We start from the raw sequence: 24,295 nt of genomic DNA, 5'->3' as shown, positions 1-24,295 counted from the left end.
TCGGTACCGTTCACAGCATCGTGAAATTAACCATGTATTTGAACAGTAGTCAAAGTTGTACAATAATAGCTGTTCCTCGCCTTCCAGATTATAACACCGTCAACACCAGCAGCCACTCGGCTCTGGCAAGAAGGGAAATTGCCTGGGCCGGACGTGCTGTGGAACCGCGCACCTTTAGAGTCGGCAAGGCCCACTCGCCCATCCTACAGAGCGCAGGCCACTGCGCTAGTTCTACAAGACACCTACAGAAATGTCACGCAACACCTCAGCATTCACATACAGGTAGCAATGAAAAAATACAGGAAGACATCGGCTATACTGAAAGTGAAGTATGTCATTTTAGGTACATTAATAATAAAAATAATAAGTTTTGGTTACACATCTAACTAACGACACGGTGGACTACGGTAAAAATGAGAAGCCACACGTTGGCGGCGAAGGCCGTCCTGGCGGCACGAGTTGCTGGCTCCCGTTTACTCTTAGTACCGGAGGGATGGCCGAGTCCCCTTTCCTTTAATCGTCAAAAAGGTAATTTCTGCTCACGTGTGAGCATCGAGGCTAGAATGGTGCTCATCTCCCATTTACAGCCCTGAGCCAGTGGTGGAAACTCCACATTCCTATGGCGGGGGCGAGTCCACCCATAGCACAACCACTGTTGACTTCCCCACAATGCGGTACTCATTTTAACCGAGATTTGAACTCGGAACCTTCGGTTGCGAGCCGCTGGCGCGCTCGACCGCCGAGCCACCCGTTTGCCAGTTTTCCTCGTGCGGGCTTCTGTGGCGCAACTCTGGCACACTGTGGTGGATCAGTCGCAACTCCACAAGTCCCTGCTGGGGAGCGAGTGACGACTTGCCCCGATGCTGCGACAGGTGTAATAATGACGACCCAAACAGAAGCGATCACGTGTCCAGAGGGTGCTCCAAGACGGAGCCACACGCTATTGGGCTGTATCTGGGGACGTGTGTGTCGCCGAGAAGTGGGTCACTGTGTCGTGTCACTGTGCTAAGCAGGTGTCACTTTGTTAATGTCACCGTGTGCCGAGGTGGCACTGTCGAGGTGTAACTGCGTGCCTAGGTGTCTGTCCGTGTTACTGTGTACGTGTCTACGTCTGAAGCTCTGGGCGTCTCTGGGTGCTACCATCTCCTGCTGCCGTGCCTAGGTGTCAATGTGCTCAGGTGTCGTTTGTCGCTGTGTCCCGAGTGTCGCCGTGTTAAGTCCTCAGGAAGTGCCGCTTTCTCTTGCGTTGCTCCCGTGTGCTATAATCGTTGCTATGAGGCCCTGGGGGGCGGGGACTGGTGAAGCCACGCGGGGGGGCCGAAGGGAGTGCGTTCGTTTTTGGGGGAGGGGGGCTGCTATCAACTGCTGTCGGGCGAAGGGGGGGCACGGACACTGCCGGGGGACTGGGGGGGGCCCCCAGCATGCTTCCTCAGGCTGTCCAGGTATTCCTGTTGAGATGCAGCCATTACCGAGGCCAGAATGTCATCATCTTCCCAGTCCGTGAGACCTGCGCAGTGTCAACAAAAACAAAGATCCCCTGTATAGCCTTGAACAGACTGTTGGGGCAAGAACTGTTAGCGAGCATCTACGGAGGCCGGAGCGGTACACGAGGGTTGCCAGCCTGTGTCTCCCGAGTGGCGATGTTTACACACTTCACCAGATACTAGTTTGAGGCCGAGTCGTTCTAGGGAAGGCCGAAGACCGGTTCAGATAAATCTGCACTCGTGTTGGCCACGAGCGACAATTGAACTCGGGTTGCCGAGCTCGTAGTGCAGTGCGCTAACCGCTACACTACCGCCCCCCAGCTGCGCAGTGTCAATATGCATGCACACGCATCCCCAACACACATCCACGTACACACATCCACGTACACACAACAGATGTACAGAAATGCGCAGGTAGGCACACAGCACAGGCATGTGACACAGCTCCCATGTACATTACACTCACTTCAGACATCACTTGCACACATTGAACACAGCACTGATACCATTACACAGCACGCAAGACGCATCACACACAATCACCCCCTCACATCATCCGTACAGTACTCCCAGTCCACACTTCACTTGCGCATCTCTCCAACAAACAGCTCCTACACTTCACCAATGTACAGTTGCCACACACCACCCACATGCAGCCCCCACACATCGTACGCATTTAAGCCGCTTAACATTACTACAGCGCCAACAATTCATTACCATGTGTTGTGCAAATGACACGTCAACTAAAACTATAAACTTTTATTTTGCCAGGGAAGGTCCATTGAGTTATACAGCTCTTATTTAGAACCGACCTGGCCACAAATGGTAGCTCAACGAAGTGGCTTATCGTGGAGAAATTTATAGCGGCCAAATACTTTAAATGCGCGTTTCTAAATGTGAAGGGAAAAACCGGAGGACCCGGAGAAAAATCCACGTGACCACGGGGAGAACATGCAAACTATACAGGCGTCAGGGTTGGGATTTAACCCAACACCTGTCTACCAGGCGAGATACTTAACATGTCGCCACCGTGATACAAGCCCGACATGTGCAGCAGACGAGGGGGTCGGGGTGGGGGGGGGGCAGGTGAGAGCAAGGGAGATGTCGGCTCACCGAAGGCCGTCGGCGACATCTGCTGCATGACGGTGCGCGAGTCGAGGGGCTGGCTCGCGGCCCCGTGGAGGCCCGTGAAGGCCTGGCTGCTCGAGGGCTGCGGGGAGTACACGTGGGAGCTTGTGCCTGCACACGTGACGGACACGAGCGTCGTCATGGCAACTCCCGTGCGGCGCACGTGACATGGTTGCTTCATTGTAAAGCGAGCGGCCACGTTACGGTCTTGGAATGGAGATGGCGCGTGGAGAAGCGACACGCGGGGCGCGTTCACAGCTCGAATCGGTCAGGCTGTCCTCGTTAATACGGTGGCGGTGTGTAATCACCATGAATACTAAGCGCCACCTGCTTCCAGACTATGTTGTCTCCTCCACAGTTCACCACATTGCAGGTCACAACACAACTCGCCCACCCACCTACCCACCCACTCGCAAATCCTTTCACTCATTCACGCCACCCACCAATGCACTCGCCATAATGCAGGTCACAACCCTCCTCTTTATGGATCTTCCCTCGCACTGCTGCACTTTAGAGTTCTCTCACCATCGTCACTTTCCCAAGCTCTTAAAATAATAACTTTGCTCAATTTAAGAGATGCGTTAACTCTTTATCTATTACAACTTTTTTAATAGTGCTGTTTGCTGCTGGCCACTTGATAGTTTTTGGCTTTTGAGCCTGTGCTCAGCAACTGTATAAAAAACACGGGGGGGGGGGGGGGGGGGGGTAAGGATCTCACCGGCAGTCGGGGAGGGAGGCTTGGAGTAGATGGATGGGCCGGGAGAGGGAGGCTTAGGGCCCGCGGAGGAGGGCCCTCCCCTGGGCCCCGGCTCGCTGCCCGTGGCCTCCGGGGGGTCAGGGGAGCTGCAGAGCGCGACGCGGGGCCGGGGCGAGCGGCCCCCACTCTCCTCCGCAGGGCCCCCGCCCCCCACCCCAGCAGCGGCTGCTGTGGCCGAGCTGCAGGTGGCGGTGGCTTTCCTGGGCTGTGCACGCAGCACACGACGTCGCACGACACGTCACACCACGCATCGCAAACGCACATCAACACAAAGTTCCATCGTATAGCCTTAGACTATTGGGGCAAGTGCTGTTAGCGAGCGTCTATGAAGGCCAGCACGGGACATGAGTGGGTAGGTGGCCAGCACCACGCCGGGTCGCCTTTGTCTCCCAAGTGGCAATGTTTACACATCACACCAGGTACTCATTTGAGGCTAAGTCGACCTAAGGAAGGCCCAGAACCGATTCAGATAATCGTCGTCGATATTGGGCACGAGCGGAATTGAACTCGGGTTGCCGGGTTCGTGGTGGTGATGGTACGAGTGGACACCTGTGTGCCAGTGTGGGTGGAAGCACCTGTGTGGCTTGCTTCTCGTGTTCGCGCAGCCACTGCAGGTAAGACTCCCTCGCCACCTGCTCCTCAATGGCCTCGTTGGTCGCCTCCCAGTCGGTCGCCCGCTTCTTGTCCTCCAACATCTGCTGCTCGATCCAAGACTCCTCCGACGTTTTGATGGCACTCTGCATGAGCGTTTTATCTGCATTCTACGGTGTGCACCGCCACAAACCCAAGCACCCGACCACACGATCACACCACACAACCCAACCACAACGGCAGGACAAACACCACCACATGCCACCCGCACCACCCCATGCCACCCGCACCACCCATTGCACCACAAGATGGCACAACCACACGACACAGCCATCAAACATCACACTGACACACAACGCATTACCGCACAAACAACGCACCAACACGCAAAGAAACTCGTGAACAGTCAGACTTTTGAGACCCGTGCTGTTAAAGCACATTTCTTCGGCCGATTAGTTTGATTTCCTACTCCCACACCTCTGATTAGCACGATTGGCTACGTACGGTGCGAAAGAAGTTCCAAGTACATAAGAAACTGCAGACCTACGAGAAGTAGCGTGGCCAGAATGAGATTGCACTGTATGTTGCTAGCAGCTAGATGTGCGGTGCTTTTGGGAGTGAACTCAGCAACAGCGTTTTTATTAAGGTTCTCAGCTTCGTCTGCGTGTGCAGCATTTCTCCTCAAGCTTTCGCCATGCACTAACTGTATTACTGGCCTCCTGAATCGCAGCAGTGCGTGGCAAAAGCCTGAGCAAAGAAATTGTCAACTCGCAGCCCAACAAACAGAAGACCCCATTTCAAGTGTCAAGTTTAATTGTTTTAACCAGGTGGTGAAAACTCGAGACCAGGAGTCATCATTTGCAAGAGAGAGCTGTGTCACCAAACTGACAAAGGGCAATAACATGAAAATATTCAGTACAGCGACGAAGCAAAGAGAAATCGGAGCAGAGGCGACTCAACAAATCGAACCTTGTGCGTAAACGAAAGTATTTTTTTTCAAATAAATTTCCCGTCACAAGCGTTGGCTCGGAAAAAAAAGCACTTTTATAAACCGTTCACAGCGAATTCAAGTTGAAGAGATGGCGGCCTACCCCAGGCTTGAAGGAGGGCAGGCCCAGGCCCACACCGATGGTGGCCTTGTTGGGGTTCACGACCGAGTTGTAGTGCGCGTTTTGGTGGTAGCTCACACGGATCGGCTCGTTGTCCGTCCTGTAAATGCTGTGGAACGTGTTGATTGGTTCTGTGGCAGGAAACACGATAGGCGTTTAGCAGTGAGAAAACGTGTACAATGCATCAAGTGCGCTCCAGCACACTCAGCTTTGCTACATCTAAAAATGTTTCACCAGGAACATCCCTCGAGGTGGAAAAACGTGTGCGCAAGGGTGTCCACCGGGGTGATAAGTGGGCGTACAAGGCAAACACGCGAGGACACATGTATATACAAAATACACACAAACGCTTGCACATACACACATGTGTATATATACACGCACACACGTAGTACAGTAGTCCCTTATTTAACAGTGACATCGGTTAACGTTTCACCTCTCACAGGACCCCATGGTTGAGTAACGTTAAGGAACGAAACAGTAAGACTTCTCCACAAATCTGTCTGTCGCCTGATGAAGCTAGTTGTAATTACTGGCGAAACGTCGTACTCAGATTGTAAATGTTGTGGCTTGGCTCTCCAATAAACCGGTGTGCTGTGTACTAGTGACGAATTGGCCATGTTCTGTTTACGTGACAACCCTTACTAGTTGGCTGTGTCGGGTGGTGGCGGGTTTTAATGACACATTTATATATTAACACGATCTAACCCAAAAGCCTCTATTATGCAAGTTTTATTTGTTTAACCAGGTGGCAACTTCAGAGAGCAGAACGAGGCTCATGAGCAAGAGAGCCAGGCACTGGTAATCATTTCCTGTGAAAGTTTAATAATGCACGTCGGATGGGCTCGACCTGCCAACCGACTTGCAGGGATCTTGGCCCCATTGTTTGACTGCTGCGCCGGGAGTTAGAATCGAACCCACGACCTCCGGATTGTCCCATTTGCTAAGCATGCCACCGCTGTGGCAGATTCCTCCGTTTCTCAATTCCACATCTAAAATGCGTTATGTTCATCGCTCTAGATGTTTCTATGTGCGCGGTATTAACCGTTTTTTTAATCTGTTTTCATTTGAATACCGGTCATGCATAAACAACACTTTTGACGACCCTGCACGTAATAATGTAAAAACAAGTCCAACAAGGAAGTGGACAGGGTTGGGAGCAGCACCTGTGCTGTACTGGTACACCTCGAAGGTGCGGTTGTACATCTCCGCCATGGCTTGCATCTCGATGTGGTTGCCATGGCAGTGGTTCATGCGCTTTCTGTTCACGTACGTCGTAAAGTCTTCCGTGACATAGTTGGAGAAATAGTCTGCGTTTTTCATCTGAAATGAACAAATGTCACGGTTTATGGGAGTTCATAGTATTACAACAGAGAATAGTTTTTTTTCTGGTGTTCTTTGTTTTTGTGCGAAAATCCAGGAATGGAAGAGTTGAAGGTGCGATGCACTCACCAGGTAATCCATACAGTGCTTGCGCACGACATCGTGCATGTCCTGGTCCCCATACACTTGGTCTGCTGCTCGACACAACATGCACACACGATACGTGCACATGCGGCACGCACACCCATACCACATGCCATGCGCACACACACGACACAAAAAAGACACGTATGCGCGACAAGCACGCAATATGCGCGACACACAAATACAGACGCCACGCGCACACACGACATACATGTGACACACACACACAAACAGAATATCCACAAACACACAATTAGCACCATGCATGACGTACGATACACACACGATGCACAACAGTGCCAATAGACATGACCATGGCTGATATCCAAAAAAAAAACGTGGAATTATGCCCAATCTCTGCGTGCCTCAAATTTCAGCAACGAATCAATGCGGACCAACTCGTGTGCTTCAAGTATTGTGCCTAACACATATCTACTCAGAAACGTGTTCCACTAATTCAACTGCCAAATTCAACCGGCGACCTCTGGCTTGCAAGTCCAGTGCATTAACCGTTGCACTGCCACGGCTCACTTCGATTTTTCAATTGATGCTTCCAAATACGAAGGCGGCGCGATCAACATCGTCCAACGTCTCACCACGTCCAGCTCCCTTGTAGCATATTTACCTCTGGCTCTACAGTCCACAAACTCCCGACCACATCAAGTCCCTCGGCATCACTCTTGACAGCCACACCAACCGCATCTTAAGATCTTGTCACCTCAGGGCCCTTCATCAATTGAGTCCACTCATCACTCCCAAAAAAACCAATATCCTCGTCCGCACCTTAGTCAGGTTTCATCTCGACTGTTGCCACTCCGTCCTTGTTCGATCCTCATCGAGTAACCTCAACGCCAAAAGTAGCATAACAATGTCGCCCACGTTGTCCTCGAACACCCGTCATCCTCGGCTAGATTCCTTCACTTGGGCTCTGCTCCCTACTGCACCGACTTCCCATCATCGCCAACAGCACGGTAAGCTACAACATCGCCCGCCTGTGACGCTGCCACTCTACTTTTGGTCGTCTACCGTATCTCTCTCCGCTGCCGTCACCCTGCACTACACCTCACGGTAGAACTCTCCGCAGCCAACTGCGTTACTCACAACCTCCTCCCTCTCTACACCAAGGACCCGGACCATCATTGCTGGGCGTCGTTTCCCCATGGCAGCCCCCTCCGTCTGGAACGCCATCTCGCTCCAGCTGCACATTCACAGCGGCACTCAATCTCCACCGAATTTTAAGAGACACTTAGAGCCTCACCTCTCTCGCCAAGCTTTTGATTTACGCCGAGCTTGGCTCTGTGCGGCAGCCACAGTCATTTATGTCCGTGAAATATTGCGTGCACTATAAATAGCATTTTTATTTTAAAAATGTTAAAATTGTATTTTCTTTGCTCGACATTTCGATATGTGCAGCTGCCAGGTAATCGTTTTTTTCTCCTCACGTGGTTACTGGTACAGCAGCACTCCGCTTTATGTCGGGATGCGTTCTTGAAAGGTGCGACGAATATTGAAACAATGCAAATATAATTTTTTGATTTAAAGCTTTCGTGACTGCAGGGATTCATATTCTTGGTTCTTTCGGTAAAGTCACGTAGAAGGGAAAAAATAAAATAATATAAAACAATAAAATGTATTATTTATTATTATTTTATTACTTCCCTTCTATGTGACTTTACCGAAGAACCAAGAATATAATGTAAATAGAAGCAATTTTGACGTTAGGTGGAGGCAAACACTTACGCGACGGATATGAGAAAGGATGAATGCCGTCAGTGATGTGTGGGATGAGGCGACGCAAATCAGGAAGTGGCATCAATACATTGACGACGTATATGCAAAATGACGTAAAAGGGGGAGAAGAAAATCGGGGTATGACTATTATATTTTATTTATTTTACAGCCCCAACCTATACTTTGACACTCTTAGTTCACCGCGACCCAGGCTAAAATCAAGTGAACCACTGGGCCGCAGCAGAGACCCTTCTGGAATCAAACATCACGCCAGAGGAGCGGGGGGACCAACAGGGACGGCGTTGATGTTAAAAAAACAGGAGCCAGACTGAAGATCCAAGCGCCAAAGAACCTGCCTGCGCACGAATCCGGCGGCAGTGGGTGACCATAAACCACACCAGAACTCCCCAAGGGGGGCGATGTGGATCACATTTGATGCACGAGTGGCGATGATGACAGAACAATCCACACTGCAGCCGTGCGGACATACTTCACACAACGGAACGCATCGTGAACACAGTCGCCCTTTAAAGTAACCTTCCGGCGAGACAAAAGCCAATTCCGCATCCGATGATGTACCTAACTGAATCTCTCATCTCGACCTACCAATGTGAAGTTGCCATTCCATACCTCAGAAGACTACAAAAAAGCAATGTCCCCTTCGCATATTCGTTTCTCCACGTGAAAAAAAGGAACAAAAGTATTTCTTACACAAACCATCAGCAACAACAAGGCCTTCTCCAAGTTTAGAACTCAACAAGACAAGCAAACTCTGGACCAGTTTCATCAGCGGGCAGGCTTGCTTGAATCCATGCTGGTTAACTGCCAGATCTTAAGAGGCAAAGAAGAACCCTCTCCTGACGTTATGGGGTGCCTAGTAAATGAAGCCGCTCATGTCTGGGGAATGCTTTGCCACTTACCAACAGCACGGAAGAGGCAGGCTCCGTCTTCTGACATGCGCTTGATGATGAAACCCTGATTCTCCTTCAGCACGTTCTCAAACCACGCCTCGCCCTGCACACGCGCGCACACGCAGTGGGGACTCGTCAAGACTCCCCCCACCACCCCCAACTGTGACCCGGCACAAAGTAAGGGAAGCTGCGATGTTAGGGTCGCGCAAGACGGATCGCGAGTGGAGCCCCTTCAACGTTGAAGCAGCTGCACACTGGGTTCGGCGACATGGCCCAGCAGTTGCACGCTCACCGCTTATTGCAGTGGTTCACGCTTCGGCTCCAGCAGACCACCCTGGTTATTAATGCGTAATGTGTAATGCTACGTGCCGTCTCCACCTCACAGTGAACGTTAATACCCCGTGACGTGGTTTGGAATGAGCAGGCCATCGTGTGTCGCTGTTATGATCCAAATAAAAAAAAATCCACCTCAAATGACTCAATTAGGCAAAACACAAAGCAATTGCTGCCCCCTACTGGACGACAATTGACCACTTGCTTGCCGGTGCCGAGTAGTCACCTTGTGCCGGCATAGGGACAGCTGTCAAAGTGGGTCACCTTCAAATGGTTTGCGATGGGTTGTGATAAAAAGGGCGCTTTGAGTTGGCAAAGGCATTTAAGCAAGCGCTACTCAGATCACTATTTCAGGTTAGTAAACCCGAACGCAGCCAAACACCTGTTACTCGTCAACAGCGGCCCTCAACCTCAGCTTTCCTCCAACCAAGCCAACTTGATTATTGCGTTCTATTTCTATAGAGTCGGTTTTTCTCCGATTTCTATTTGCTTCATCGTTGTACTTTTTTATGTGACCGTTTATTGTCTGCTTTGTTCCCCAGGTCACTCTTGAAAATGAGAGACTATGGTGGTCTCTTGAGTGCTCACCTGGTTAAACAAAACATCACTTGACACTTCAGTGACAAGAGACACGCGTGTGCAAGCATATGGCATCGCCTGCGCCGATGACACCGCACGACCAGCCAAATGCCAGGGCAAGCACGACTCACACCTTGATTTGACGAGCAAGGCGACGTGAAAGCCATCTGTGCACACACAAAGACAAAGATCCACCGTATAGCCTTGACATAGTGTTCGGGCAAGAACTGTTAACGAGCACCTATGAGAAGGTCGCCACGGCACACGATGGGGTGGGTGGCCAGCACCACGCTCGACCGCCTTTGACTCCCTAGTGGCGATGTGCCATCCGTGCACGCACACACACACACGCGCCCTATACCTACATCCCTTCAGCCCCGGGGGGGGCATCCTCCCAGGAATGAGGCGGCTCTATAAATAAAAGGAAGATTTGCGCGCAATCGACGAGCACAGGGCCAAAAAGGCACAAAACGTCCAGTGGGCCAGTGACAGCGAAAAAAGGGCACAGTCAAAAAAAATCGGAACGTTGCTTCAAGGTGGAAGTTAAAGGTCTCGTGGCATAGTTCGAAGGAGACTTGGCCATCGTGTGCCGCGGCGTCACGATCTAAATTTGTCCCAATTTGAGAGGCCACTCCACCCCAAATTATGCAACTGGGAACGCAACGCGATCATCGCCCCCTGCTGCGCAAACTTAGCAAGACCCTCCTAGGATAAAAACAAAGTCGAAGACTCTCGGTGAGGTTGGCTTTTCTCGCCGAACAATAACGAGAATTAACACCGTGGCGCACGCACCCAGCGTCTCCGAGAGGAAACATCGCCTTCGTGAGCACCCCGACATCTAAAGGACTTGGTCAAACGACGTTCCGAATGAACACACGTGTCCATGTAAACAACCGTGACACCACCACAGAACCACATCAACGAGCCGGACAAACTCGCCAACACTAATAAACCAAACAACCACACGACTTCCATGACTAGCACCATGCCGCCACGCCATAAGCATGACACATCAAGGACAACCATCACGTAAACCACAACCACCCATGACACCACAAGATACCACACCCACACGGCACAACTCCCATCACATACCAAAGAAAAATATCCACCACCGTGGCCTTCACAGACCGTGAAGGCCGGTGCTGTTAGCGAGCACCTATGAAGGACGGGACAGCAACCAGGAGGCGGCCAGCACCACGCTCGGCCGCTTTTGTCTCGGGGACATCCATTGAGCAGGGACGCACAAATCTGTCAAAACTTGACCCCCCCCTCTCCCTGTACCCACGCGGACTCTTTACACCCCCCCCCCCCCGAATCCTATAAAACGGCCGATATGTAATCGACGCAGAAACGATCAAGGATTAATAATATTCACGTGTTTAAGCAAACAGATCGTCCACCGCCGGACTATCTAACTCAGTTGAAGGCCAATGTAGACACATTATTATCGAGGCTTCATCCCCCCCCCCCGTTTCCTATGTGTACATTCTCAGTGACCACCCCCCCCATACGCAAACGTAGCATTTGGGTTAACCCCCCCCCTCCTCCATGCGTACGTACTAAATGGATGGCCCCCTACCCAGTGGAGATGTTAACACACGGCACCAGGTGCTCATTTAAGGCCGAGTCGAACTAGGGGAGGCCCGGGACCGCTTTAGATCTGGTTTGGTAGCGCATTCGCAGCCCTAACCACTGCGCAACCGCTCCCCCCATCCACACAACAGCAGCCACCACGTGGCGGTGACGTCACGACGGCGGTCGTGCCAGGCTAGGTGCACGCCGAGGCCGCGTGACAGACCCAGGTGCCATATGTTGACCGACTGAGATGACAGGCAGATGAGGCAGATGAACCAGCTGTGCCCCCCCTGTTGGTACACATGGCACACACCACACACACCTGCTCCCCACTCGGCGCGTCCTGTTGCGGCTGCTGCTGCTGTTGTTGTTGTTGGATGGGCCCGGCCCCGGCTTCATGTTCATCTTCACTGTTACATCCTCCTCCTCCACCTCCTCCTCCTCGGTCTCCTCCACCTCCTCCGACCACCCCGGGGCCTCGCTCCTCGCTACGCGGGGAGGCCGAGGCTCTCTGGCCCACAGCCCCCGGGCCCACGGGACCTCCGCCAACGCCTCCTCCTCCTCCCCCCCCCTCCACCACCACCTCCTCCTCCCCCCCCGTGGTGGTGGCTGCTGGCCCTGTGGCTCTTGCGGGAGGACCGGTGGGGGGAGGCGCGGTGCCTCCGCTTGCTGTGGCTGGGGCCGCACTCCAGGCTCTCGGCGTCCTCGTAGGCTGCCCGCGCCTCTCGGGGCCCGACCCCCCCGGGGACCCCGGCCACCCCGGGGACGCCCGACACCCCGGACACCCCGGACACTCCGGAGACCCCCACGACCACGACGCCCCCTCGGTCCCCGCGGTCCCCCCCGCGGTCCCCCCCGCCGCGCTCGTCCCGCGCGGCCGGCCCGGCCCAGGAGCCCCCCGCGGGGCCCCGGGGCCGCGCGCCTCGCGCCTCGGGCCCCGCGGGGAGGCGGAGGCCGTGCGGGAGCTCGGCGCCATCGCGCTCAGACTCCTCCTTCTCGGGCTTCTTCTTGGGCAGGATCGTCATGGCGAGACACCAACACCAACACCGCCGCCTTCACCGCTCGGCTCCTTCTGCTGCTTCTCGCACTCGCCCACGATTGCTTCTCTCTCCCCGCTCCCCCCCCCCCGTGCTTCCTGCTGCCTCCCCCCCCCTGAATGCTCCCGCTGCCCGCCGTGTTGCCCCGCTGCTGCTGCTGCTTCTTGCTTCACTTCTGCTTCAGATGCCGCTGCCGCCGCTTCCCCCGATCGCCCGGGCCCTGCTGCTCCTCCCCCCCCCCCGTCTCTCGCCCCCCTGCTTCTCCTGCTTCCCCCCCCCCCGTTCCTCCTGACAACAGCCCCCGGCGCTTCTCCCCCCCCCACCCCCTCAGCCTGTCCTGCTCCCCCCGCCCGCCGCCGCGAGTCTCCCGAGGGCCGCCGCCGTCACCGCCGCCTCCGCCGCTTCGTCGCCGCTTCCCCGATCACGGCCCCCTCAAAACATGGCGGGGTGCGCGCATGCGCACGGACTCCCTATGACGAGCGCGCGAGGAGGGAGGGGGATGGGGGGTGGGGGCTGGGGGGGGAGGGGGTTGGGGGGTGAAGATCCCCCGCAGCCCCCTCACCCACCCCCCCTTACCTCAGCCCCCACCCACCTCACCTCGCCCCCCCCCCCCGCCTCTCCCCCTCCGCATTGCCTCGCCCCCCCCCCCGCCTCACCTGTGCCTTCGTCATCGCACGCCCATATGGCTGACGTCACGTAAAATCTAGAATGACGTCACGTCAAATCTAGAATGACGTCACGTCCACGATTACAACAAAAGTGGATTTTCCACATGGCACGATGTGTTGTTTTTGCGCAAAATGTTAAATAGACAACACGTTTAACAAACGTATTTAAAATATCCTCAATTGTCGACAAGATATAACATAACTTACTTCATCTTCTTAATTATGAACATTTAATACTTTTCAATAATTAAAACTATTACGTTGTTGCACGTATTAAAATAACTCGTACATTACGAGGCGTTATCCAGTCGAAGGACGGGTGTATTGCAGTAAAACTGAAACTTGCAAGCGAAAATCAGACCGCCACGTGATATTCATTGCATCAATTCGTGTGCAATTTGTAAGGGCGCGGTGACACAGATCTATTTCATTTTAAGGTTGTAATCCCTTGTTCATCATGAAGTGATTTCTTACACGCTTTTATTTAACTCACTCTGTTGTTGTCGTATCCTTAAATCTTGTAACTCAATTTTAACCCACTTCCCAATGTGGTATCGACCGCAAACTTGGTATACTTATGTCATACTGATGACAATACCATATTCTATCAAAAAAAATACAAAATATTTTTAAACATTCATTTTTACAAGTTATGTTTCGGCTTGGGTCTAATTGTCCACGGTAAACTGACATTGGCTTTAAATGACCACGGCGCCTTACGTTATGGCAAGCCTCGGGGCCACTTCCTGAAGTCGTGGAGTTCTGTCATTACGAGTAGGGTACATTTCATTAAAGCGAGTTAAAAAAAAGTATTTTTAATATAACTCATTTTTACTTTGATGTCTCAATAGCGTTAATTAATATTAATGGTAGGGGTGGGGTGTCCATTTGGAGGACGTCACCTGTTCATAATTATTAATGAGGGGCGGGTCCATGTGGAGTGACGTCATCTGTTCATGCTTATTAATTAGGGGGGGGTGTTCGATGCGGAGTGACGTCACCCGCTCATGATTATTAATGAGGGGCGGGTCCATGTGGAGGACGTAACCTGTTCATCGTTATTAGTGAGGGGGGCTGGTCGACGTGGGGTGACGTCACGCGCGTTACACACTGACATTCTTGGGTAATTTATCGGCTGGTAGTCTGGTTAGCTCTACTCTTTGGTTCTTTCGGTAAAGTCACGTAGGTGAAAATAAAAAAATAAATGAAATAAAAATAAGAATAAAAGATGAATGAAAAATAACTAGATTAGTTATTTGGTTAGCTCTGGATAAAGAGGGGACAATGGACGTTCAAAAATGCCATGTGTGCCTAAACAAAGTTTCATTTCCGCTGCACCTTTCTCCTTGGGGAGTGACGATAATTAATGAGCTGAATGTAATGGCGGGGAATATTGGCAAAAAACAATGTCATAAAAACCGTACTGCATGTAACTGTAGCACTGTATTGATGTGAGTTAATGTAGAAGAAAAGGAAGGCATAAAACACCTCACAGCATTAGACCGCAGCACTGCAGTGATGGCAGTGATTGAAGTACGTGATAAAACAGCTGACAGTGCTTTGAGACGTAATTATCCGCTTTAGCTCGCCGGAGTTGCAAACAATTTTAATTGGAGTCAACAGAGGTGTGGACTCGAGTCATGTGACTTGGACTCGAGTCAGACTCGAGTCATGAATTTGATGACTTGCGACTCGACTTGGACTTGCATAACAATGACTTTGTCCCACCTATGAGATGTGGACTCGAGTCATGTGACTTGGACTCGAGTCAGACTCGAGTCATGAATTTGATGACTTGCGACTCGACTTGGACTTGCATAACAATGACTTTGTCCCACCTATGAGATGTGGACTCGAGTCATGTGACTTGGACTCGAGTCAGACTCGAGTCATGAATTTGATGACTTGCGACTCGACTTGGACTTGCATAACAATGACTTTTTCCCACCTCTGGGAGTCAATACCCGCAAAGCAGCTGAAAAATGTTGAGTTTATCATACATTTTAATTTCAGCATAATTTGGAAGCGTAAAGTTGACCTACCTTTTGTTAGACGTGGTGAAGAAGGAAATTAAGCCAGGAAATGTAGTGCGATGTGGCGTTGAATTAATTTCATGGTTAACTCGCTCCAACATCCTCAGCGTTAGTAATGAAATGCAGCCACACATTAATATTCATGAGGGGAGGGGCGGCATGTTTCAGTTTCATTTATTAGGTAATAGCCCTGTGAGCCATGAGGCTCTTGACTCGGGTGCAACCGTAACAAACAAATCATGAACAAAGAACATCTTAAAGTGACGTTTCGTAACAGAAACATCCAGGAAAAACCAGTAAAAAGCTTCCAGAAAAAAAGCGCCGGATATCAACGTTGTGTGCAAAAATACCAATGGGATGCAAGTCGAACAATAACAACCATAAGACAATTTAGATACAATTATCAGTCTAACTCCGTACTTCAGCAAACAAACATGACTTAACCATATGTTTTCGAATATCACCTAAATAAAGCTATGAAAACAATGTAATAGTGATCATAGGAACTGTGATTAAAATGTAACAATAAACGATATACATAACATGTACGACCAAACTTTGCAGCCATAGCTGGCAGCATGAGTCGCTCCATAACAGCAGGAGTATCAAACATTTTCAATGCACCTTTAAAGATCAGCACACATTAACCGAGACTCAAGTTGATACTTTGCAGCGGATATCCGGAGCGGTGCATTTGATTTCAGGCCACTCTGCATAGCAGTGACAGTGGGGGGTGTACAACTCCTCAAGAGCAGTTTTTAGTGCTGATCTCACAGGTAGTGTTCCTAGTTGCAGTTTATTGGCAATAGCATTACAGACCCTGGAGGCATTAACAGCAAAGGTCTTTCCTCCAGTAAGGTATGTGACGCTGGTAAATGAGCGAAGACCTTAGGTCACATTTGTTCTTCGAAACAGAGAGGAGATCCAGCAGGTAGTCTGCTGATTTGTTTGTAAGTACATCGTGAATAAATAATATCTGATGCACAAGCCGTCGATCATTAAGAAATGTTAAGTTTGACCCAATGTAGAGATAGCAGTGGTGGATCCTATATGGGCAGTTCAATGCAAGAGTGATAAATTGGGTCAAGCCTCTTCAGTACAGTACTGGGGGCTGATTTATATACGATGTCACAGTAATCAAGTAGAGGATGTATGGTAGCTTTTATCAATTCCAAACGGAACATAAGGGGGAAGCAATGTTTGTGTCGATACAGAAAACCAATTTTTTATTTTGTATTTTTACCAATATAATCAATGTGATCTTGACAATTCAGTTTTGAATCCAAGATGACCCCAAGATACTTATATATCTTTACTTGCTCTATTTGATAATTATTTAAGGAATGTAATTGGGGAAAAATAGGTTCCTGCTTTAGTCCTGGTGAGAAGCATAGCACCTTTGTTTTGGATGTATTCAGGACTAGTTTTAGAGCAACAAGCTGATGTTGTAGTTTGTTGAAATCATCCTGGATCTTAGCAATCACGTCGTCTGGAGAGCGGCCAGCAGTAATCAGTATCGTGTCATCAGCAAACAAATTCACCCTAGAATGATCCAGTTCAGTGCCCAAGTCATTGACATGAAGAGAGAACAAGAGGGGGCCGAGGATGGAACCCTGCGGAACCCCTTTCGTTATCTTACCACTGTTTGACCTCCAACCATCTATGAATACAGTTTGGGTGCGAGAAGAGAGGTACATTTTTTTTTACCATTCTACTACGTGTCTGGAGAAACGGAGGCAACTTAGTTTACTAAGCAGGATCTTGTGGTTTACTGTATCGAAGGCTTTGGACAAGTCAAGAAAAAGACTGGCGTAGTACTGCTTATTATCAATGCTACTGAAAATGTCATTTAGAGAGTCTAATGCAGCAGATATGGTGCATGTGGAGTGAGGTGCACGCGGGAGACACACGCAGACGTTTTTGGCACACGTTACATTAGGTGACATGTAGATTACTTTATAACAGTGGCAACGTGCAAGCAATTGTGCCTAAACAAATGTAAGTTTCCGCTCCACCTTTCTGCTTGTGGAGTGACGTCATCCGTGAACGATTATTAATGACGCGGGGGGGGGGGGGGTACCCAATGGGGGGGGGGGGGGGCAACCCCTCCAATAGGAGTTGTTAGTAAGGACTTGTCCCTTCATCATTTGACCTCCTTTGCCAGTACCACAATATAATAATAGGGGTTTCCCCCTTTTTTCTGGCAACAAAACTGAAACCTTTTTACAAGGAATCACGTGTGCATTAACCACAATACTTGTAGTCAAAATGCAAACAAAAAACACACTCGGATAATATATTCATTGTCCTTAAAACTGAATGGTGCACAACAGAGGCGGCTTTCTCTGGTCTGGACCAATCAGTTTCAAGGACAATGCCACTATATTATCAGAGTGTGTTTTTTGTTTGCGTTTTGACCACAATGATTGTGGTTAATGCAGACATGATTCCTCGTAAAAAGGTTTCAGTTTTGTTGCCAGAAAAAAGACGGAAAACCCTATTATTATGACTTGTCCGAAGCTTTTTATTCGACGCGTGTGCGGCGATAGCGCAGCCATCGATCGGGGGTCGACTTCGAACCGCGTTGTTTGATCGGCATCGCGTTCGCTGAAGGTGAATGCCTTCAGGGAAGTCGTGTGGACTGTATACGCAACTGCGCACAATTCACTTATAACTGCTTTGCCGTTACTTATTGCCAATTATGGACTCAGACTATTGTCCTATCATCTCATAGATTCCCTGGAACATAATATGCTACACAGTGGCAGTGGGGGTCGCAAAATTCCGATTTATTACTAATAAACCCCAATGATTCAATCGAAATTAGGGATTTCGATCTGATCATATGGGGGGCACGTGCCACCCCCCCTGGTAGACAATACGGAGTCGCGTCAGCCGTTCATGATTATTTATGAGGAGTGGCGGGTGTCCATTTTGAGGACGGCACCTACTAATGAATATTAATGAGAGGGGCTTTAAGATTAAATATCGGCAGTTCTATAGGATTCGGGGGGTGTTTGCGTTGTGGCCGAAACGTCGTGAGAATGATTTTATTATGTTTTATTTTTATTGTTTTATTACTTCCCTTCTACGTGACTTTACCGAAAGAACCAAGAAGATAAACACCCACGTGATCCAATGTGACAGTGGTTATTATGACGTCACGAGGAAAACGCAAGAGAAGGGGCGGGGTGAGAGAGAGGCAACGCCCAGGGAGATGGAGGTGACGTCACCGGATGAGGCGGGGCGATGGGGGCGCTTCTTGGAGGGAATCGGAGTCGGGTGGGAGGCGTGCGGCCTGACGTCATCAACTCCTCTCTTCAGCACCTCCCCCCGCGTCTCCTGACGTCCTTCTCTTCACTAGCTCACCCTCGTCTCACGTGACGACATCATCCCTCTCCCTCAACTCTCCAGTGTGGCGTGACGTCATCACCCCTTTCCATCTCACCACCGCAGGTCTCGTGACATCGCCACCCCACATGCTCCCTCCGCGTCTCGTGACGTCATCACTCCTTCCATTTCACCACCGCAGGTCTCGTGACATCACCACCCCACATGCTCCCTCCGTGTCTCGTGACGTCACCACCCCACCTGCTCCCTCCGCGTCTCGTGACGTCATCACTCCTTCCATTTCACCACCGCAGGTCTCGTGACATCACCACCCCACATGCTCCCTCCGTGTCTCGTGACGTCACCACCCCACCTGCTCCCTCCGCGTCTCGTGACGTCACCACTCCTATCTCACCACCACAGGTCTCGTGACGTCATCATCCCACCTGCTCCCTCCGCGTCTTGTGACGTCATTATCCCCTCTATTCACAACAGCCCAACAACAGCCGCCGTTCGTCAATAAGTGGTGGTGACGTCACAACGGAACCCGTGCCAGGCCCGGTGCGCTTTGAAGCCACGTGAGGTGGTCGAAGTGTCGCTGACAGGAGGTCACGGGACCTAACCCAGCAGCTGCCACTGGTTGACCGACTGAGATGACTGGCAGATTGCACCCCCTACTGTGCCAACTCGCTGTATTTCAACCGCCCGGCGCTCCGCTCGTTGTTGTAAGGGGCCGTCCATAAATGACGTCACGCACCGAAAGGGGGGGGCGGGGTCAGACATTTGTGACGATGTGTGAGGGGGGGGGGAAACGCGAAGTCACATCAAAATGCGCAACTTTAAATAAATATGGACAACACGTTCTACTTCATTAAATAGACTTTTTAATAAATGTTTTCTCCTACAACATCAGAGTGCAGCGCCACATTAAATACGCACTACAATGACAATAGTAATGAGGTGAGAAAATACAATTGTTCGGCTGTGTAAGATCGGCTGTAGCTGTCAGGCTAAGTCAGGCTGTAGTTGTCAGGCTAAGTGAGACTAGCTGTCAGGCTAAGTCAGACTGTAGTTGTCAGGCTAAGTCAGGCTGTAGCTGTCAGGCTAAGTCAGGCTGTAGTTGTCAGGCTAAGTCAGACTGTAGTTGTCAGGCTAAGTTAGGCTGTAGTTGGCAGGCTAAGTCAGGCTGTCAGGCAGTAGTTGTCAGGCTAAGTCAGGCTGTAGCTGTTAGGCTAAGTCAGGCTGTAGTTGTCAGGCTAAGTCAGGCTGTAGCTGTCAGGCTAAGTCAGGCTGTAGCTGTCAGGCTAAGTCAGGCTGTAGTTGTCAGGCTAAGTCAGGCTGTAGTTGTCAGGCTAAGTCAGGCTGTAGCTGTCAGGCTAAGTCAGGCTGTAGTTGTCAGGCTGTAGCTGTCAGGCTAAGTCAGGCTGTAGTTGTCAGGCTGTAGTTGTTGTCGTCTCTCGGCGCGAGTCACGCCCCGGTTGCCACGGCGACGGGAAGCGCGGCCAGAGACGAGAACCTCGGAGCGGCCACCCGTGAGTTGAACCCCGTGAGTGAACCCCTTTGAGATTGAACCCCTTTGTGTATATCCCTGTGTGAGCCCTTGTGCGAGTGAGGCCTTGTGAAAGGGACTCCCCCCTGAGAGTGACCCCATGTGTACTCCCGAGTGAACCCCTGTGAGTGTGAACCCCTGTAAGTGTGAACCCCTGTGAGAGTGAACCCCTGTGAGTGTGAACCCCCGTGAGAGAGTGACCGCCTTGCCGAGATCTGCTGTCTTCACAGGCACACAGAGGAGCCAGCGGCCCCGGCGCGTGTGACGGGAGTCAGATGGTGAGTGACCGAGTGCCTCTGGGCCACAGCAGCACGGCGACCAGTCCACTCGAAGAATCACTTCTCAGAATTTTTACTCGTCCCGGAGAAATCCGATGACTTACGAAGCTCTTTTCACAGATGTCCATGGCGACTTCTTCTCGTGATCTCTACTCCTTGACTCCCCCCCCCCACCCCAATGTTGAGGACTGTCTGCCAGATCGTTTGGTTCTCAGCCAGTGTTCAGCCACCACGCTCACCTCCACACCGCGCAGGTCACAATAAGACAAAGATCCCCCGTGTAGCCTTAACAGACTGTTGGGGAAAGTGCTGTTTTGCGAGGCTGGAACGGCACACGAGGGGGTGGGTGGCCAACACTACACCCGGCCGCCTTTGTCTCCCCAGTGGCGATGTTTACACATCGCACCAGGTACTCATTTGAGGCTGAGTCGACCTAGGGGAGGCCCAGGACCGGTTCAGTTAATCGTCACCGGTGCTGCCCATGGGCGGGAATCGAACTCGTATCGCCGGGTTCTTAACGCAGCGCGCTAACCGCTACACCACCGCTCCCCAATAACCCCGTATAGAAACAAAGATCCCCATATAGCCTTAACAGACTGTAGGGGCAAGTGCTGTTTGCGAGCACCTATGAAGGCCGGAACGGCACACGAAGGGGTGGGTGGTCAGCACCGCGCCCGACCGCCTTTGTCTCCCTAATAGCGATGCTTTTACACACCGCACCAGGTACTCATTTGAGGCTGAGTCGACCTAGGAGAGGCTCAGGACCGGGTCAGTTAATCGTCACTGGTGTTGGCCGTGAGCGGGAATCGAACGCACACTTGCTCACCAACACACCGATGCACCCACGCACGCACGCGGCTCACCACACGCCATGCCACAACGCTTCTCTTCCGGCTTTTCTTACCTCGCACGGCTCCACTTTGGAATTGCCTCACCCCATCATCGTCTCTTCCCCGCCCCCACGTTCTTGAGAATAATAACCTGGTGAAATGTGTTGTCAAGTGTGAATTCCATATCCATCGCAAACGTTGATAACACTGCTGTTTGTTGCTGCCCGCTTGACGTCGTTGGCCTTTGTTTTGGCTCAACATCTGTTTAAAACACCTGACGGCCTTTCATAACACATTCCTGCGGAGGGAGCTGGTAGGAACGTTGGGTTGCTCGGTCAATGGCCAGGGTCAACGGCGGCGTGGTGTATTCCGCAAATATGCCCGACTGAGGGCGGGCACAAGCCGGCGTGAGTAGGTTAAATGTTGAGTTTTATAAGGGCACCACGGGGTGACCAGCCCCTCCCCTCCCATTTTTGGATGCACGACGGACGGACGGACACAATAATCCCGTGGGCTGGTGTAACCAGGAGGTTCCTACCAGTATTACACTCGCAGCTCTCAGCTTCGATGTACGTACTCCTGTACGTTGAACTTCTTTCGCACCGTACGTAGCCAACCGCGCTAATCGGAGATGCGGTGGAATAATAAACTGAAACACACACACACCAAAAAGCACTTCTGAAGCAATCGAGTTTTTCCCAATCTCGACTATTTCATGTTGGTGGCTTCCCCCATCGTCTCCCTCGCAGCCTCCCAAGGCTCGGAGCAATCGGAGCAAGAGCCGGGCGAGCAGCGCGGGCAGGAGCAGCAGGAAGAGGAGCAGCGGGAGACGCAGGAGCGCATCGCGTCCCCGGCAGGGCGACCCATCGTCGTCGTCATCATCGTCCCTGCTGAGCCCCGCCTCGCTACTCAACTTGCACTACATCGCGCACGGGGTGCAAGACGGCCTCAACATGCGCGGCTTCGCGTGGCCCCAAGGCCCCGGTGCCAAGAAGGGGGCTCGTAAGGGCAGGAGGAAGAAGAAGAAGACGTAGCAGCAGCAGCAGCAGCCACAACACGACGGTGTTTATGCGCGAGTGCAATAGCCGTGTTTATTTGCAGACACAGTAACAACGGAAATGTACTCGTCAAGATCCTCATGACGTGAGACGCTGTCGACGGGAAGTATTTCAATTTTGACGCAATCATCATGATAATTACACATTTTCGGACAAATTTATACCCTCCACCTCTCCCCCCTCCCACCCCAAATCGCCCCTTTGCGCATTGTGTGACGCGTTTGATTCTTGTCCGTAAACAGAGGCATTGCTATTTAGTGGTTACACGCAAATGGGACCGGATTCGCTCCAACACGTCTCTGGTGTACACGTCGCGGTTCTTGTCATCGTCATTTTTTTTTTAGGAGCGAAACAATAAAGTCAGCGTCTCCTTTGCCTCGAATGCGCTGGAGAGCAACACGTTAAACGTATGTGCTGTGAAGGGCCACTGCCCGAAACGTCGCCTAACCTAGTACAGTATACACTTTTCATATTCAGAACCACGGCGCTATTGACGAGTATTACACTGGTCAACAAAACAAACATTTATTTCTGGCCTGGACTTTTGCAGCTGTTTTAGACTGATTTCAGGGTGCTGATTCCAAATCTGGTCTCAGATTTGCTCTATCACATCTCATTTTTATGCTATCGGCATACCCCATTTTCATTGATTTTACCCGAAATTAACTCTGTCACTTATGATTGCAAGTTGTTGCGAGTCAGTGACTGCTTTAGTGTTAAAATATGGTGCTGTATTTTTAGGATAGTGTGTTTATAATATAATTTTATGTAGATATCCACATTTATTTAATATTTTTCTTCTGCAGCTTTTATTGAAAATGCAATATTTGATATCTCAAAAACCTAATATGATAGACAAAAACTGATGTCAAATTTGGAATCAGCACCCCAAAATTACCTTTAAACCGTTGGAATACCTTATGCCAGAAAAAGTGTGTTGACCAGTGTTATCGAGCGTTTGTAATGCGAAATCCCCGAGCGTCGAAATGCAACCCACATCCCAGGCGCACCTTGTGACAAGCGCCGTCACGGCGGCCAGGACTCGGGGCCCACACGCCGTCCCCGTGGCACGCAGCTGTCCGCTACACGTCTTGTACAATCTTCGATCTCGACCGAAGCTTTGGAACCCGCGTCTCTGGTCGCATAGACGCCCGCGCAATCGCGATTCTGTCGCAACGCAAAGCAAGCCGAGTTGCCAAAGGTGCGCGCTCGCCCGCCCAGCACTGCCCCCACTGCGACCCCACGAATTCACCACCACACGCCAAGCCGCGACACATTCGCAGGAGCCATACCCGATTTCCCCGAGTGTGTGCGCACGGCGATGTTATCCTACAATGTAATTTTCACGGTGGAGGGTTTTTTGTGCAGTGAATTACCGCAGGAGGCACAGAGCTTAGGTGTGAATTATTTACCAGATGTGGGGGCCTAGCAGAAGCGCTGGGTATATTGTCCGGTGCGTTGGGCCACGGTTTTGGACGTGTAGAATTATGCAATTTGCTGGTCATTGTCATGAGCAAGGTGGCTCACTGCGTGGCTCGCAATCTGAATGTTGCGAGTTCACACTGTGGTTCGGGTCTGTAAAACACTAACAACTGTGTTGCAAAGTCTACGAGTGGTTATCCTACGGAGAGACTCGCCTCCACCGTAGTAACGTGGAACTTCCACCACTGGCTCTGTAGGGCTGTAAACGAGTAGACGAGTACCAATGCCTCAATTGAGCTGCAGGAACTCTCCACTGGTAACCGTTAGTGTAGAAAGCATTATGCCAAGGTGCACACGCATGAGTTATGAGGCGCACCCCGAGTGACAGAATGTGAATGTTATTTGGCACTGGAAGCAAACCG

General features: G+C 51.2%; 1 protein-coding gene and 1 long non-coding RNA gene across 3 annotated transcripts; one reads left to right on the top strand and one right to left on the bottom strand.

Moving 5' to 3' along the window:
- Positions 1–21: 21 nt before the first annotated feature.
- Positions 22–12,212, bottom strand: OTUD5 (OTU deubiquitinase 5). The gene is made up of 9 exons (XM_078609459.1): positions 11,991–12,212; positions 9,188–9,281; positions 6,522–6,586; positions 6,236–6,392; positions 5,052–5,200; positions 3,945–4,130; positions 3,331–3,574; positions 2,598–2,723; positions 22–1,507 (listed from the first exon to the last, which is right to left on the bottom strand). Exons 2-9 carry the CDS (start codon positions 9,222–9,224, stop codon positions 1,359–1,361), a joined length of 1,113 nt encoding a protein of 370 aa, XP_078465585.1. The 5' UTR covers positions 9,225–9,281; positions 11,991–12,212; the 3' UTR covers positions 22–1,358.
- A 7,975-nt stretch (positions 12,213–20,187) lies between these two features.
- On the top strand, positions 20,188–22,873 carry LOC144729300 (uncharacterized). 2 transcript variants are annotated; one of them, XR_013587687.1, is made up of 3 exons: positions 20,188–20,268; positions 20,516–20,563; positions 22,143–22,873. It is a non-coding gene; the product is annotated as an uncharacterized LOC144729300 (long non-coding RNA). The 2 variants fall into 2 exon arrangements; XR_013587686.1 differs by having other exon boundaries at positions 20,200–20,282.
- The last annotated feature ends 1,422 nt before the right edge of the window (positions 22,874–24,295 follow it).

Source organism: Lampetra planeri, chromosome 32 (genome assembly GCF_965212315.1).
Source record: "Lampetra planeri chromosome 32, kcLamPlan1.2.h2, whole genome shotgun sequence".
NCBI classification, from domain to species: domain Eukaryota; kingdom Metazoa; phylum Chordata; class Hyperoartia; order Petromyzontiformes; family Petromyzontidae; genus Lampetra; species Lampetra planeri.
The sequence above is the reverse complement of the archived record's forward strand: the minus strand, read 5'-3'. Positions and strand labels throughout refer to the sequence as shown.